Below are 15,559 nucleotides of genomic sequence, written 5' to 3'. Positions count from 1 at the left end.
CAGCGGAGATATGTGTGCAGTATGTAGAACGAAGGTGATGACATCAATTTCCGCTTCTTTGAACTGTCTGCATATAGTTGGATCCTCCCGTGATGGGTGCGAGTCCAGGAGAAGAAGGCAACGATGAGTTTCTTTTAGAATTCGCTTTCATCTGTCAATGATTGCTGGCAGCAGAACTGTTAAGGCGTATTTTTTGAATGAAGTTTTGTCCATCCAGCTGTTTGTGTTTGGTCAAATGTCAAGCGACGGCGCTAACAGTGTTGTCAGTTCTTTCGGATAATTTGCGCTCGGCCACAGTACGACAGACTAAAGCGAGAAGCCATCAGCAGCTATTCCAGCAACGAGAGTGGTATTCGGCATCCTTTCAGCAGTCTAATTGAATCCAGCTTGCTCATCTGCGGGATGAACAACAACATCAAGTGAAGAAGTCGGAATTCGAAGCGAAGATTCATCGATATTGAAGATTAATTCCTCTGGAAATTTATTTTCATTGTGTAATACTTGTGATTCCGTATACCACGGCTTTAGGACTTTCAGACAAGATGCTGCAAGTCTGTTAATATCAACTTGCTTTGGCAGAGAAGACTTCAATTCTGGATGGAGCTTTATGAATTCGTGAACCGTCTTCAGAGTGACTGTCTTTTTCTTCTTTTCTTCTTTTTCTCCTTCTTCTTCACTATCGTTTTATATATTTTCCATCTGAAGACAATTTAATAAACAATTCAAATATCAATTTCAAACCAGATCACGCGCTTTTCGTAACGAGAGGCTTGTCCCTGATCGAGATTCTATTGTAACTTCTTCCAAGAATTGTTTTTCTTTTTCACCTCTGATAATTGGCGGGTGCCCAACTTTTGCAATCGGCCTTCCGTTTTTTATGGCTTTAACAGCGTGCTCCAATGACTTCTTACTGATTCCGCCGTATTTAACACCGTCGACCAGCCTGACTACATTGTCATTAACAATGTGCGCAATCCTTTCCAATCTTGTTTCATATTTCCTGTAATGAAATGTAGACATTGCTTCCTTCAGCCGCTTCTGCGCCGCTTCAGCTTTCTTTTTCACTAGCAATTTCATTTATATAATGTGGGTAATGATCATTAATATATTTTTTTATTTATTAATTCTCATTAAAGAATTTTTAATTAATATTTAAATTTTTGAATGAATTAGAAATATTAACAAACCTTTGTGCAGTCCAATTTCTCATGAAAGCTCAATGGAAGGACTTGAACCCCCCCATTTCCCCCCCATGAGAAATTGGATTTCTTTCAAAATTCAAATATTAGATAATATCACATTTGTATATATACCAAAAATATTTTTATAAATATCATTTGTGGGTAAGATTAATTTTTATTTAAAAAAAAAGTGCCAATAAAGAAAAAAGTGCCAATAAAAAGATGACACTATTAGTCTCATATTTTCAGAAGCAATTTCATTTCCATCCTCTCTCTCTTTTTCTCTTTCTCTCCTTGTGTCTGCTCTTCCAAATAGACAGAAGTCATCGTCAAATACCTCACAAAAAAATTTAAATTTCTCCTCAAAAGCAGGCTCGTCATCATATGTTTCAATTACAATTTGAATTTTCATTTTCTCTTTGATATTCTTTGCTTTTTCTCGAAGATACAACCTTGATGCTCTGTTTGTATTTTGCCTAAATGTCATTTCTAACTGAGAGAAATAGCTAGAAGAACAGTTTCAAATTCCAACTTTTTCAAAAAAAAGAAAAAAAAATTCTTCCTTCGAAAAAATGGAAATTTTTATTTCGATTGCAAAATTAATTATTTTGGATTATTATTGGTAAATAAATGGAGATGAAAAATAAAAGAAAAAAAATTCTTTTTAAATTTTCTTTTATTAAAAAAATAATTAATTCAAAATTGCACTTTGACGAAATTCAGAACTGAAAAGCGAAGTGTATCTCATTTAATCAAATATTCACAAAATATTCTGTTTAACACCGAATCAAAGGAAAGACGCCATATAAACCGTGACAAATATAATGGTGAAACCCAGTGATGAAATCTTCGTATCCTTCTTCTTCCAGCTTTTCAAACACTTTCCTTTTCAACTCTTTTCTTTCCTCTTCTTCTTCCTTTTCTTCTTCCTCTTCTTCTTCCTCTTCTTCTTCCTCTTCTTCTTCCTCTTCTTCTTTATCCACTAATATATGGGTGATTATTTTTGAAAAGTCACAAACGTTCAATTTTCATATAAAAAATTTTTTTCATATTTTGCTCAAATTATTGTTTCCACTCACGAATCTTCTTTTGAATGTGTGAAATAGCATTATCCAGAAATAGATTCCATATTAGTGAAGTTTGGTTGATGTTAACTAAAATTTGAGCTAAATATGAAAAAATTTTTTATTTGAAAATTAAACGTTTGCGACTTTTCAAAAAGAATTACCCATATCAAATTTTTGTTTCCCATCATCATCAATTGCTAATATTCAACTTTTCAATTACAATAGAGTGAAGTCAGAGAATGTGTGATGTTGATTTAGCAGCTGCTGATGGTATTTACTGACTTCGTCTCAACGACGGTTTCACTTTTGTTGTTTTTCAACCAAATATCGATTTCCCATTCAAAGAGAGCACAAACTGCTATTTTTTATTCGTACCACAAGATCATTCAGATGAGTTTTTTTTCTGAATTTCACAATGTTTGTCGAATGACATTTTCGATAAACTTCTCCAGCATAATTCCTCCATCTCCACTTCCTTCTCCGCATTATCCGCAAGCGCAAGAGTCAGTGAAAATAAGAAGCAAGAAAAAATAAACACACATATCTCGTTCATTTCATTCAGTCTGGTTATTCACATATTCTGATTCAACTTATTAATTTCATTCTTTTTCATTTTCACGCTCTTGCTCACACATTCATGCACTATCTATCTTCATTTCAATGATTGTGATCTTTCTTTTCATCTTCATTCTATTTCGACAAGAAAGGCAACATGCATCTCTCATTAATTGAATTTCTGTCTCTTTCAGACATTGAATGGAATGGAAGTGAAGGGCAATGAAACAAAAAATAAGATCAACAACAAAAATAGATTCTATGCAAAAGAGAAAGAAGAGAGAGAAAGAAAGAGGGAGAGAGAACTCAATTTTGATTGAATTGCTTTCTTAGAGAATTTGATGGAAAAGAAAATAAGAACAAGAATATAAATTATTCAAATATATTTTTTAACATTTAGTGTAATGAATAAAAATGAAAATGATGGTTTTTGAGTTCCAAAATAATGTGAGTTTCATTTTCTTAAACATTCACAAAATAATCACAAATATTCAATGACAATTGAAAATGATATTTTTTTTTTAGAAAATCAATTGTTCCATAAAAGCTTGTGATGGTATCTTCATATCCTTGTTCTTCCATCTTTTCAAAAATCTCTTTTTTTGTTGCTTTTCTTTTCGCTTCCTCTTTTTCTTCTTTCTTCTTTCTATCCTTCTCTTCTTTGTTTTCTTCTTCCTTCTCTTCATCCCCCTCATCAAACTCCTCTTCTTCTTCCTCTTCTTCCATTTCGTTTTTCTTCTTTTTTTTCAATCTTTCCGAAACATTCGTGAAGAATAGAAAGCATTCATGTACCACACCTTTTTTCAATGTTTGTCTTTGAATCTTCTCCAAAACAGCATTAATAGCTCCCCCTTTCAACAAGTCTTCAACTTTCACGCTTGCGCTCTCTGCTGCACTTCTTATTAATTCGATGCATTTAATGCTCATTTCTTCATAATTCTTCTTGGCTACTCGAAAAACCTGAACAATGCTGCGGATAAGTTTGACAAGTTCTTCATTCCATGATCTGCATGAGTAAAAGAAATCAAATAATACGAAGAGCCATCTCATGATAATATACACATCTTTCCCTTCATCTTTGCCTATTTCCTCTTCTTTCTTCTTCCAATCAACACATCTTGTCAGCTCTTCCAATTCTCTTTTCGCCTCTTCCTCAAAACACAACTCATTCGTAATCACTTCTTCCAAACTTTTGCCATTGTCCAATTGTTTTATTAAAAACCGCCACGCTGACTGATAGGCGAGTCGAGTGAGGTTTCGATATTCCTGGTGATATTCAATGATCTCTTTGAACTCATTCAAATACAGTTCTTTTGGAACTTTCTAATAAAATAAAAGAAAAAAAATCATGCAAAAAATTAAGAGAGAAAATGCACAAACAGAAAAGGAATTAACGCAGCTCAAAGCCAACAAAGCAGTTTCCACTTCTTTTTGTGCCTCCTCATTTTCCTCTTTGACAGATGCAACTTTCAGAATGCAAGGCACACATGGCAAAATCAACTCCGAAGAAGCCCATCTGTTCAACAAAAGACAGCATTCGAACAAATCAACAAGCAGACTTTTTTCGCTTTCTTCATTTTTCTTTTCCTCTTCAACAATCATCTGTTTGAATCTTCTGCTCAGCGAAGATTTTTCAAAGAATGGATTCCACACGTTTTTCAACGTTTTCAAATATCCAATGTGCTTCAACAACATAATTGCATTTTCCATCGAAAGTTTCTTTTCTTCAATCATTTTATGTATTTTGTTGAAAAGTTCATCTGATAAAACAGATTCCAATTCTTCTTCTTTCATTTCATCCATAAACACATTCATTTCAAAAATTTTCTGTTTCTGCTCAGCATCGGTGTTTTGTTCCAACTGCGAAAGTTTCCCTAAAAAAATTGAAAAATCAAAGAACAAATAACAATCATTTGCTTATTCAGCCATTCATTTCTTATAACACTTTGCAAACCAAGATATATTTTACTTTTTGAAGTTGGCTGAGAAATCACAAAGTGAATCAAAAACAACAAATAAATTCATTTTCGAAATATTCGTGTTTTGTTCAAATCAAATGAATAAAAATCACCATATCAAATATCTAATTACGCTGAACTCCACACGTTTTCATGTGACGTCGATGTCATTTGCATTAAAATAAACAAATCAAAAAGAAGAAAAACAGATCTCCTTCTCGAATATTTAATAAGGGTTCACAACCCATAATTTTATAAGTGAAGATTTTTGATTGATGATATATTGAGATAAAAGTTTGTTTGAGCTGTTTTGGATGAACGGCCTCGGATGCAACCATGCGAGTTATAGCATTGCAGAAGAACAGGGGCTTTTCTTGCAGATGGAGGAGCGGGTGGCTGTTTGCATCGATTGCTTGCGAAAAGTGAATAAGTGTGGGAAGTTGCATGAAATTTGAACATGGTGAAAAATTGCAAAATGTGTGGCATATCGTCAAATGCTATATTTTGAATGAAAAATGAATAAAGCAAGATACAAAAAAAGCGATTAAAATGCTAGAAAGATTGAATTGAAACGCTTTGTCATTTTGTGGAAATGAAGTGCACTTGGCATATTTTTTTGCACAGGATTTGTTTAACATGGTTTTTGGGGAGAAGGTTGGTTTTGTGGAAAAGGAAAGGGAATTGGGGGTTGGACAATGGAGAAAACGAGTTGAGCAAAACACTCAGCAGGCCTCAACAACAATGACATTTGCATTTTGCACTAAGCAAGTTGGAAAGCTATCAGCAAAGACTTGTCGTTGAATTGGGTTTTGAAAAGGAGTTAATTTGGGGGATATGTGTTTTCATCAGATATCACAGCCAACTTCACAATGGATTCTAAGAACAAGAAAACCAGTTTGACAGATAATTACCAATCCAGTGGAGATGGGAAAATATTTCAAGGCCAAAAAGATGGTTTGACTTTTTTTATTTTTATTAATTTTTCTTTAAAGATATTTTTTTTACAATGAATACAGATTGGCCATGAACAGGAATGCCATGGAAAGAAAAGCCTTCTTTTTTTTTTCGCAAAAGAACCAGGAGTTTTGAGATTATCCCTGTTTGGATTGCATTCAATGATGATGTTTGTAACTTATGCCATCTATTTTGACATGATGTATTACATGATAATGATTTGACATGAACTTGAAAGAGAGAGAGAGAGAGAGAGAGAGAGAGAGAGAGAGAAAAAGAAAGAAGTCTTTGTTTGGGTTATTTGTTGAGGGTATTTGGTGGAAGCGACTCTTTTGTCGGAGCAGATATAGCTGGCTGGGCATTCACATTCAGAACACATTCAGTTTTTTTCTATCACGCAACATGACTTGGAAAAGCTGATGTCTTCTATTTTTTATTTTCTTCTTTCTCTTTTTCATCTTCCTCTTCCTCTTCTATTAATTCTTCTTCTTCTTCTTCCTCTCGAAATTCTTCTCGAAATTCTTCTCCTTCTCCCTCGACTCCTCCAATCAGCGTAAGCACACATCCAATCACAGCTGCCCTCTTTCAGCCTCCGACTCCTCCGCGTGTATCGCTGAACTCCCCACATCCAATCGTTTCTTCTTCTTCTCCTCTTCATCATCATCATCATCATCATCATCTTCTTCTTCTTCTTCTTCTTCTTCTTCTTCTCCTCCTCCTCCTCCTCCTCCTCCTCCTTCTCCTTCTCCTTCTCCTTCTTCTTCTTCTTCTTCTTCAATAAATTCCAAAATAAATTCCCTTTTTCGTCACTTTTCTTCTCAGTTTGAATATTCCGCAACTCAGTTTGAATTAAGACATGTCAATTTGAAATGACATGAAACATGTCAAATTAAAAGAAGAGGAAGAGGAAGATGAAAAAGAGAAACAAAAAGAAATTAATAAAAAATTCAATGAAAAAGGAGGAGAAAGAAAAGGAGAGAAGAAAAAGAAAAAGAAAAAGAAAAAGAGAAAGAGAAAGAAAGAAAGAAAAGAAAAGAAAAGAAAAGAAAAGAAAAAGAAAGAAAGAAAGAGAGAGAGAGAGAATGGTGAGTGAATGAGATAGAAATGTATGAAGAGGAATATCAATCAGAAAGAAATTTGAGGGAAGAAAGGCGAATGGAAGAGGAGAGATGCGAGTGGAATGAAGAAGATTGGCAAAACAGATTGAGAGAAAAGGAAAAAAAAAAAGAAAGGGAAAAAGAATGAATTTCTATATTTAATGAATATTAAACAACATTGATGATGACTAGAATGAGAAATATGAATGGATTCTTTGATATTTCTTTCTTAATGACATTTATGATATGAGTTGGTTCATTTTGTTTATTTTTTGAAATTCAATTCAATTCAAAAAAATTTTATTTTGAAATAACAAATATTTTTTGAATTATGAGAAACTTTTTTTTCATCAATTTATTTTTTGAATGAATTATTCAGATTTTTAAAATAAAATTATAATAAAGCCCTCAAAGAAATATATTTGAAAAGTTAGAAGAGATAAACTTCAAATTTGTGAAAAGAAAATAAAATTATTTATCGCGACCATTATTTTATTATTCTATTCTTTGATTGCACATTTAACACTTAGCATGAGCCATCTGATAATGTCGATATATGCGTTTATAATCATTATTAATTTCCATCACAGCCATAGACTGGCGACTGTCGATCATTCGCCTGGTTCGAATGTTGTTTTTAATGATAAAAACTGTGATATGAAAGTGTACGCATTGATAAAAAGTATGCAATTTTGACTATTTATATATCTTTATGATATGAATCTGTGAATATCATTTTCAGATGCATGTTCATTTGACAATGAAGAATTGCACAAAAACAGAGAGAATTTTGAAAATCTGGATGATGCGAAGCACATCAAACAAAACAAACACATTGACACAAAATCTCTTATTTCTTTCAAATATTATAAACGAATAAGTGAACAAAGCCAAATCATCGGAAAGGTGAGATTAATTAATTCATCACTTGAGTTAAAGGGGATCGAGCTGATTGGAGATGAAATTGGGAGGATTGTGTGTGGTTTGAGGGGGAGCGTGGTTGTGGTGAGAGGGTGTGTTGTGGAGATGGGGAAGGATGATGGTGCAGGTGCATTTGAACTGGGTGGGTGCAGAGGGGTGTTGACAAACATCACATTAAAATGGTGGAGAAGAGGGAGAGAGATCTATTCAGGCAGGCTGTTTGGAGGGAAGGGATATGGAAGGGAGAAAAGTGAAGGTGAAGAAAAAGGAAGTGAAAGAGAAAGTGGAAGAGGAAGAGGAAGAGAAGGAGATGGATATGGATATGGAGAAGACATTGAAGGGAGTATTTCAGTGAGTGAATCACACTTCTCTTCTTTTTGTGTCTCATCAGCCCCGTTCCTCTCATCACCTTCCATTCCCCTAATATCCCTCTCACATCTGACATTTTTCAACATCTCCACAGCAAATGATGCATGCTCACCTTCGACCGCAATGTCAACCAAAACCACTTGTATGATGATCAGTTGCTCATTTTCATCAGTTTGTGATGCATATGATAGCGGGATTGTTCATTCCCTCAACAACCCCTTGGCTTCCTTGACAGCCTCAAATACATCATTCATCGGGTGTTGTCGGACAAGAAATGTTGAATGCATTGGAACTGCAGATAGAAAATTGACTCCAGGGAGACAAAACACAACAGATAATGGAGCAAACTCATTCACTTGGTGTGAATGGAGTGGTTCGAGGACAACAGGAGAAATTGATTCTGTAACGGACGGGATATCGAGTGGAGGGGCGATTAACATGAATAATCTGGTATCAGGGGCACTTTCAGTAAAACATTGTACGTTTAACGACTGCTATGCGTATTATGGTGGAGGGGGAATTATGTGCCATGAGATCAGTTCAATCAAGATCGAGAACAATTCATTTAATTCTTGTACTGCTCAAAGAGATAATGGAGGAGGGATTTATGCTTATAATATTACTTCATGTGTCAGGATCAGTGGATGCGAATTCCAGAAATGCAAATCATGTTTTGATGGAGGAGGTTTTTATCTTTCAACATTTCAGACTTCGGGATCTTCCTGTATTGGAACAGAAAGTGGCAAAGGGGAGAGTGCTTGTGTGTTTGAATGCTCATTTTCTTCATGTACACTCTCGAGCACCGGCGGTGGAGGGATGAATTGTTTTTTTATTCCAGCTGCATTCAAAATGAGGAGCCTCCAATTTATTTCGTGCTCTGCAGAATCATATGGAGGAGGATTGTATTTTGTTCCATGTCAATCAACAGCACCAAGCAACAAGCTTTATTGTTATTTCTTCTTCTTCTACGATTGCAGCTGCAACGCTTCCACTCCATATGGCCACGATGTGTATTTTCAAGACAATTTCAATCACTTTTCATCGAATAACCCATTATGTGAATCGTACACAACGAATACTGATGAGAAGAGAGTCTGTTATGCCGACGATGATTGGGTGTATCAACACACAGAAAAGAAGGATTGGCTGAAGGAGGGGATGAAGGATCGGTATGTTGGGGTGGGTGGGGATGACACGAGCAATCTGTGTGGGGTGAGTGAGGCAGCACCTTGCAAGACAGTGGGACATGCAGTGGAATCGAGCATGGAGCAGCTGAGCTCGACAATCACGTTGCTGGGTGGGAGGCATGTGAGTGAAGGGGCGACGATCAGTGTTGGGGAAAAGAAGATTTCTGTTTTGGGGAAAGGGAAGACAGTGAGTGTGATTGGGACGAGTGCCCTTTCGAACTCTTCGACAACGCTGTTCAGCATATCTTCTGGCCAACTGGAGGTGGGGCATGTGGGGATCGATCACAACTCGATGAGAAGCTCATCGCCGAGTGTGTTTGTGGTGTCGCTGGGGAGCGGGACTCTTTCGCTGGAGGATGTTGTGATCGACTCTTCGACATCAGGAGGGGGTGGAATGACGAAGTGTGTGTTTGAAGTGGCGCTGAGGCAGTTGAAGACGATTGATGTGGAGATAGAAAACATGAAAATATCACAGCCTCTTTTCACAGATCCGTCATCGGCAGGATCATCATCAGAAGAGAGTCTGCTGGGGAATGTGACAATTCGGAATGTGAATCGGACTGAAGGAGATGGTGTTGTAATAGCAAAAAGTGTGAAGGGTGGAGAGACATTTGTGGTGTGGAATACAACAATGGAAGGATGTGAGTGCCACAATGGAAATGGGGGAGGACTTTATGTTTGCTTGACAGGTGATGGGGAAGCTGTGGTGAATGGAACGAGTGTGATTGATGGGAATAAGGCAGAGAATAATGGGGGAAGTGAGGGAAATGGAGGGAGAGGAGGAGGAATATTTGTGGGAATTGAGAGCGGAGAATGTGGATTGACAATTGGAGAAAATGTTGAGTTTTCAAAAGTGAAGGAGAATATGGCAGAATATGGGAAGGATGTGTTTGTTCATTGTGGGAGTGGTGTGCTGTTGGAGACAAAAGTGAATGCAAGCTCATTTAGATTTTTTGACGCAAGCACCATTCCGTCGGATGAATTGAAGTTTTGCGGGAGCGAGGATGGGAAAGATGAGAAAGTGATTCCGCTGTTTGTGTATTTGTTCACCATCGAATCGAAGCTGACTGTCGATGGGAGCGGAGAGAGGGCATTGGATCACAGCTACTGTGGATTTGAGAAGTTTGGGTGTGAAACAATCAATTATTGCATGAGCACTCGAGTTCCGAAAGGCTTCCAAACAGTTGAGGTTTCTTCTGAATCATCAATAAATGATGAAATCATCGGGCCTTCATTCGATGTGAGTGTTTCGGGAAAAGTGACAGCAGGAGAAGAGATAACAAGGGTGAAAGTGAATGTGGTTGATGGAGGATCAAGCACACAAGATTGTTTTGTCGGATGTTCGAATTCTCTGACTATATGCAGTATTTCATTTGTTGTGAAAGGACAGTTGAGTTCGAGAAGAAGAGCACTCATCCATTCATCATCAACACTACGTCTGGCGAGCTGTTCAGTGTTATTTGAAAGTGGAGCATTTACGGGTGGAAAGATAGGATACAACGTGTTGAACGTTGATGGAGGAACTCTGACTGTCGACGGATTTGTGATGGAAAGTGTGGTGACGATGAATGGGAAGTCGCCAATAACAATAAGCAATGGAGGGATGCTGGAGATAAAGAACAGCAGAGTGAGTGGAGTGACGGTGGAAGGTTGGAGCGGAGAAGGAAGAGGTTGCATTGGTGCTGCAATAAAAGAAGGAGGAAGCGCAGTTGTGGATAACTGCAGCATTTCAACAATATGCACAGGTGGAAGTGGGATGAAAGGAGGAGGGATGATGATTTCAGTTGAGAACGGAGGAAGTTTGGAGATCAATGATGTGCGATTTACAGGATGCCAGGTGCCAACAGAGGATAGTTCGGAGAGAAAAGGAGGAATGGGAGGAGGGATGTTTGTTCGACTGGCAGATACAATGGGATCATTTACGATGGAAGGAGTGACATTCAGCGGGTGCAATGCTTGGAAAGGGAAGAAAGTGTTTATATCGGGAAATGACCTGAGTGAGGTTATGTCAAACGAAAAACTGAAAGAGGAATTGAGTGCAAGTGATAAGAAGTCATTGGATGAGCTGTGTGGATGGGAAAGGAAGACAACAGGAGAAAATGGATATGTGATTCCACTGGTTGTATATTTGTGGAGGAACTGGAGCAAGGATGGGTTTGTATCGAAGGAGAAAGGAGGAGACTTCAGCGGGTGTGGGTTTTCTGAAGCACCATGCTCATCGATCGACCACTTGATATCACTGAGATATGAGCCACTTGGAAAAGGCGAATCCCAGATCGGCATTGGGGATTCAGGGTTGCTGAGCCATCCGATATCATTCTTGTCTTCGTTGCCAACTTTGCCAGATTCAGAAGCACCAGCAGTTGCGATAAAAGGAACAAAGAAAGGGACAAGCGTGACAATTACTGATGAAGATGGGAATGCTGTCAGCAGTGGTGCAATGATATCATCTAATGTGAGTCTGTCGTTTGTGAATGTCTCGTTCACCAAACCCAGCATAACCACCAGTCATGCAGTATTCATTGAATCGTCAAGAACGAATACAGTCTTGTCAGTCACAGACTGCTCATTTGGGTCAGCTGGCGGGACAGTTGAAAGTTTTGAGTATTGCCTGATAAAAGTGAATGGAGGAAGCGCGGCGGTTCAGAGCTGCACGTTGAATAAGATCAACGAATTGAAAGGATTCATTGCTTTCAGCCAAAGTGCGAGCCAGGTGACGATCCAGAATGTGAACATTTCATCAGCCACTTTGAAAGAAAATAGCCTGATTTCGATGATAGAAGAGGAAAACCAGATGAATGGAAATGAAAACACTCATTTGAATGGCAACAAGCCTGTGTTGAAAGTTGTGTACTGTTCGTTTGAAAACATCATGAACGAAGGAAGCAGTGCGAGCGTCATTGAATTGGGATCGTTTGATTATGCGATGGAATGCACGATCGAAGACTGCGCAATGTCTACGTGCAGGAGCGATTTGAGCACAGAAGGGGGAGGAATGAAAGTGGTGCTGAAGAGTGAAGAATCGATTTTGAAAGTTAATGGAAGCTCATTTTCGATGTGCAGATGCTCGACGGAATCAGGGCGTGGTGGAGGGCTGTTCATCGATGGAGCCGATCCAAATGTTAACATTGATGATGAAAGTCAGATTCCATCTCTGAATTTCAAGATTGTGAATATCTTGTTCAGGCTGAACGAGGCATTTGTTGGGAAAGACATATTCATCAAATGCCATTCAATTCTAGACCAGATCAACGAAACACTGTTTGCCTTGAACTTCAATCAGGAATCATTGCGTACAAACAACTCCATCTGTGGGAGCGATTTAAAAGGGAATACTGACATGGATGTTATTCCTCGGATTACATTCTATAAGGGTCTTCAAGTATTTGTGAATGAAGGAGGGGCAGATGGCAGACGATGCGGGGCACAGAGCAATCCATGCAAGAGCATCAACTGCGCGATTGATCACATTCAGGAAGGAGTGATGAATGCGATTCTGATTGACGGAGAAGGAGTTGTTTCTGGAGAATGTGTGATTGGAGATCTGGTTGTCAGATCGTTCAAAAAGACACAGGCGATTGTGAAGCTGAAATCCAAGATTGAGAAATCGGCAGAGAAGGATTGCATCATGGAGTTTATAAATGAAAGCGCAGTTGAGAGGTGCTCATTCCAGTTTGAAGATACTTTAATATCAACTCATAGCTTCATTCTGAAAGTGAAGAACGGAATTACGAAAATTCAAGAATGTAAATTCTTCTCCTCTTCCGATGAACTGAAATTGAACAATTCAATTGTTAGCGTGGAAAGCGGAGAGCTTAGGATATCGGAAACAACATTCAGGGATTTGCATTCAGCAGGATCGGTGCTATTATTCAACAAAGAATCGAATGTGACGCTGCTTGAAACGAGCATTTCAAATATCAAAAGTGAGGGAGATGTTGTGAGTGTTGGGGGTAAAGCGAAAGTGGTGATGAAGATCATGACGATAGAGAATGTGAGTGTAGCATCAGAAAGATGTGTTGTTGCGATGGAAGATGCAGAACAGGAGGTGAGTGTGCTGAACTGCTCGTTTGAAAAAAGCGCGAATTCGGTGGAGAAGGGAAGCATGATGCAGATAAGACGATCCAAGGATGTGAGGGTTGAGATATGTGTGTTTGATGGAGAGAAAGAGGAGAAAGAAGCAAAGACAGCGAACGAAGGAAACAAGGGGAAAGAAGGATTGTGCGAATGGAGCGGCTCGTTGATTGACATTGAAAGCAGCAATGTGGAGATGAAGGAAACAACGGTTATGAAGAGCAAAAATGGAGGGCTGTGGGTGAGCGGAGGAAGCGTGAAGATTGAAAACAGCAAGTTTGAGGACAACAACCCCTCTATTGAGGGATATCCATCAGCGCGAAGGAATGTGATATGCACAGGGAACGGGGAGTTGAATATTGTGAGTGTGAAAGGGGGAGATGGAATCGAGAAAAACACATCTCTGTGGATATTGGACGAAGGATGCCAATTGGGAGGGATAGCTTCGGAAAGAGGATCATCGTATTTCATCCCGGTTCTGGAAGAAGTGAAGAACACAACACAGGCGAGCGGGAGCATGGACTTGAGCATTCGCGGGAAGCTGCTTCTTCCGTGCAACTTGTCGCTGAAGATAAGCATGAAAGACGGGGACGTTGAACTGATCCAAACACAAAAGATAGAAGAAAATGAGTGTGTTTCAGAAAACGAAATTCATTCGGTTATCACGTCAGAGCAGGTGGAAGTGATGGGAAAGAAAACAGAAGTGAGCATGAGCATCCTGTTTGGGAAAGGGAATTCATTATCCTCTAATAAATTGGTTGTGATAAATAAAACTGTGTCTCCTTCATCTGGAGATGATAGAATTTCAGAAGGAGGGAATAAAAATAATATAGGAGGATCGAATTTTGAATGGAGTTTATTTGCCTTTATTGGTTGTATTGAAATTGTTGCAATTCTGTTATTTGTGATTGTTGTGATGGCTGTGGTTCAGCGAAGGAAACTGATAGAATCAGAAAGGAAAGTTGAAAAAGAGAGATTAGAAAACGAGCAAATAATGCAGAAGATGGAGAGGAGAAGAAGGGAAAACAATGGAGGAAGCTTTGAGATGAGTGACATGCCATCAACATTGCTGGAAGGAATGACGAGCCAAATTCCACTTCTCATTGACAACGATGAAGGTATTCCAGAGCCTCCATCAATGATTGATGGAATGCTGAATGAAAATGATCTTCCAGATTTGGAATCACCATTGCCATTTTCCGAGAATTATTCTACTGCTGGAGTGCCAAAATCTCATTCACTCAATGTTATATCAGCAAAGAAGCCATTTCGAGAGAAAGAGAAAAAGAATCTGAAAATATTGCACTCAGTAATTCATTCAGTTCAAGGTGATTTCACACTGGGAACAAGGGTGATGGATGTTGTTGATGGGAAGGAAGTGGTGATGGCAGTGGCAGAGCTATTTGAGCATTTGATATCAGTTGGAGACGAAAGGGTGGAAATGATGGGGAAACAATTGTGCCCATATTCGATCTTTGTTGAGGAAGGAATTAAAAATGAAATATTTGTTTTGACAGAGGAATTGAAAGATGAAAAGCAGAAGGAAGAAATGAAGCGATGGAAGGCGCCTGAAGCGGGAGATGAAGAAGAGGGAATTGAAAAGGCAGTTGTTTTCACACTTGGACTGGTTCTCCATGAAATGACAACAGGAGAAGTACCATTGAGTGAGTGTGAGGCAGAAGAAGCACAAGAGATGATGAGAGATGGAGTGCGACCACTGACAGAAGGAATTGAAGGAGAAGATCTGATTGAGCTGATGGAGAAGATGTGGGCAGATGAGCCAAACGAAAGACCAACATTGGCAGAAGTGAAAGAATCATTGAGAGAATTGATTGAAAACGATGTGTAGCCACAATGAACAAGATAAAATCGACGCACTCCAATCAAAATCGCACGTTTTCCATTCACTTCAAATTTGCAACATTTCTCATTTAATTTTTAACAGAAGCAAACACCTTTCCATGCCAGTGGTTAACATTTGTCTGAGTGCAAAGGATCCATAAACTGTCAAGAAGCGCCAAAATCAAATAAGATTAACGAAAACAATATGAACAAATCGTTTATTGTTTCATGTTGTTTTCATTCAGAAAAAATTTTGCAACTTAAAAATTTTGAATGTGAAATAAAAGCAATAAAAAAGTCCCAAATTGAGCAAAAGAGGAGAAGGAGGGCTTGTTCAAATTAAAATAAAACACA

General features: G+C 38.3%; 5 protein-coding genes across 5 annotated transcripts; 3 read left to right on the top strand and 2 right to left on the bottom strand.

The window, feature by feature from the left end:
• Positions 1-372: 372 nt before the first annotated feature.
• Positions 373-1,077, bottom strand: MONOS_15036 (uncharacterized protein; the record flags this gene model as incomplete). The annotated part of the gene is made up of 2 exons (XM_067867886.1): positions 373-603; positions 742-1,077. 2 exons carry the CDS (start codon positions 1,075-1,077, stop codon positions 373-375), a joined length of 567 nt encoding a protein of 188 aa, XP_067720211.1.
• A 2,188-nt stretch (positions 1,078-3,265) lies between these two features.
• On the bottom strand, positions 3,266-4,405 carry MONOS_15037 (uncharacterized protein; the record flags this gene model as incomplete). The annotated part of the gene is made up of 3 exons (XM_067867887.1): positions 3,266-3,809; positions 3,864-4,126; positions 4,184-4,405. The coding sequence occupies 3 exons, from the start codon at positions 4,403-4,405 to the stop codon at positions 3,266-3,268; spliced, it is 1,029 nt and encodes a 342-aa protein (XP_067720210.1).
• Positions 4,406-5,397: 992 nt separating this feature from the next.
• MONOS_18230 (uncharacterized protein) lies at positions 5,398-5,788 on the top strand (the record flags this gene model as incomplete). The annotated part of the gene is made up of 3 exons (XM_067871230.1): positions 5,398-5,554; positions 5,611-5,715; positions 5,778-5,788. The coding sequence occupies 3 exons, from the start codon at positions 5,398-5,400 to the stop codon at positions 5,786-5,788; spliced, it is 273 nt and encodes a 90-aa protein (XP_067720209.1).
• A 1,681-nt stretch (positions 5,789-7,469) lies between these two features.
• MONOS_11953 (uncharacterized protein) lies at positions 7,470-8,334 on the top strand (the record flags this gene model as incomplete). Its single annotated transcript, XM_067864531.1, has 3 exons — positions 7,470-7,494; positions 7,555-8,244; positions 8,294-8,334. 3 exons carry the CDS (start codon positions 7,470-7,472, stop codon positions 8,332-8,334), a joined length of 756 nt encoding a protein of 251 aa, XP_067720208.1.
• Positions 8,335-9,365: 1,031 nt separating this feature from the next.
• MONOS_11952 (putative Protein tyrosine and serine/threonine kinase) lies at positions 9,366-15,212 on the top strand (the record flags this gene model as incomplete). The annotated part of the gene is made up of 1 exon (XM_067864530.1): positions 9,366-15,212. One exon carries the CDS (start codon positions 9,366-9,368, stop codon positions 15,210-15,212), a length of 5,847 nt encoding a protein of 1,948 aa, XP_067720207.1.
• Between the last annotated feature and the right edge of the window lie 347 nt (positions 15,213-15,559).

The sequence above is a fragment of the Monocercomonoides exilis genome (genome assembly GCF_001643675.1).
Source record: "Monocercomonoides exilis strain PA203 chromosome Unknown scaffold55-566112, whole genome shotgun sequence".
Lineage (NCBI taxonomy): Eukaryota > Preaxostyla > Oxymonadida > Polymastigidae > Monocercomonoides > Monocercomonoides exilis.
This window is presented reverse-complemented; position numbering and strand designations above follow the sequence as displayed.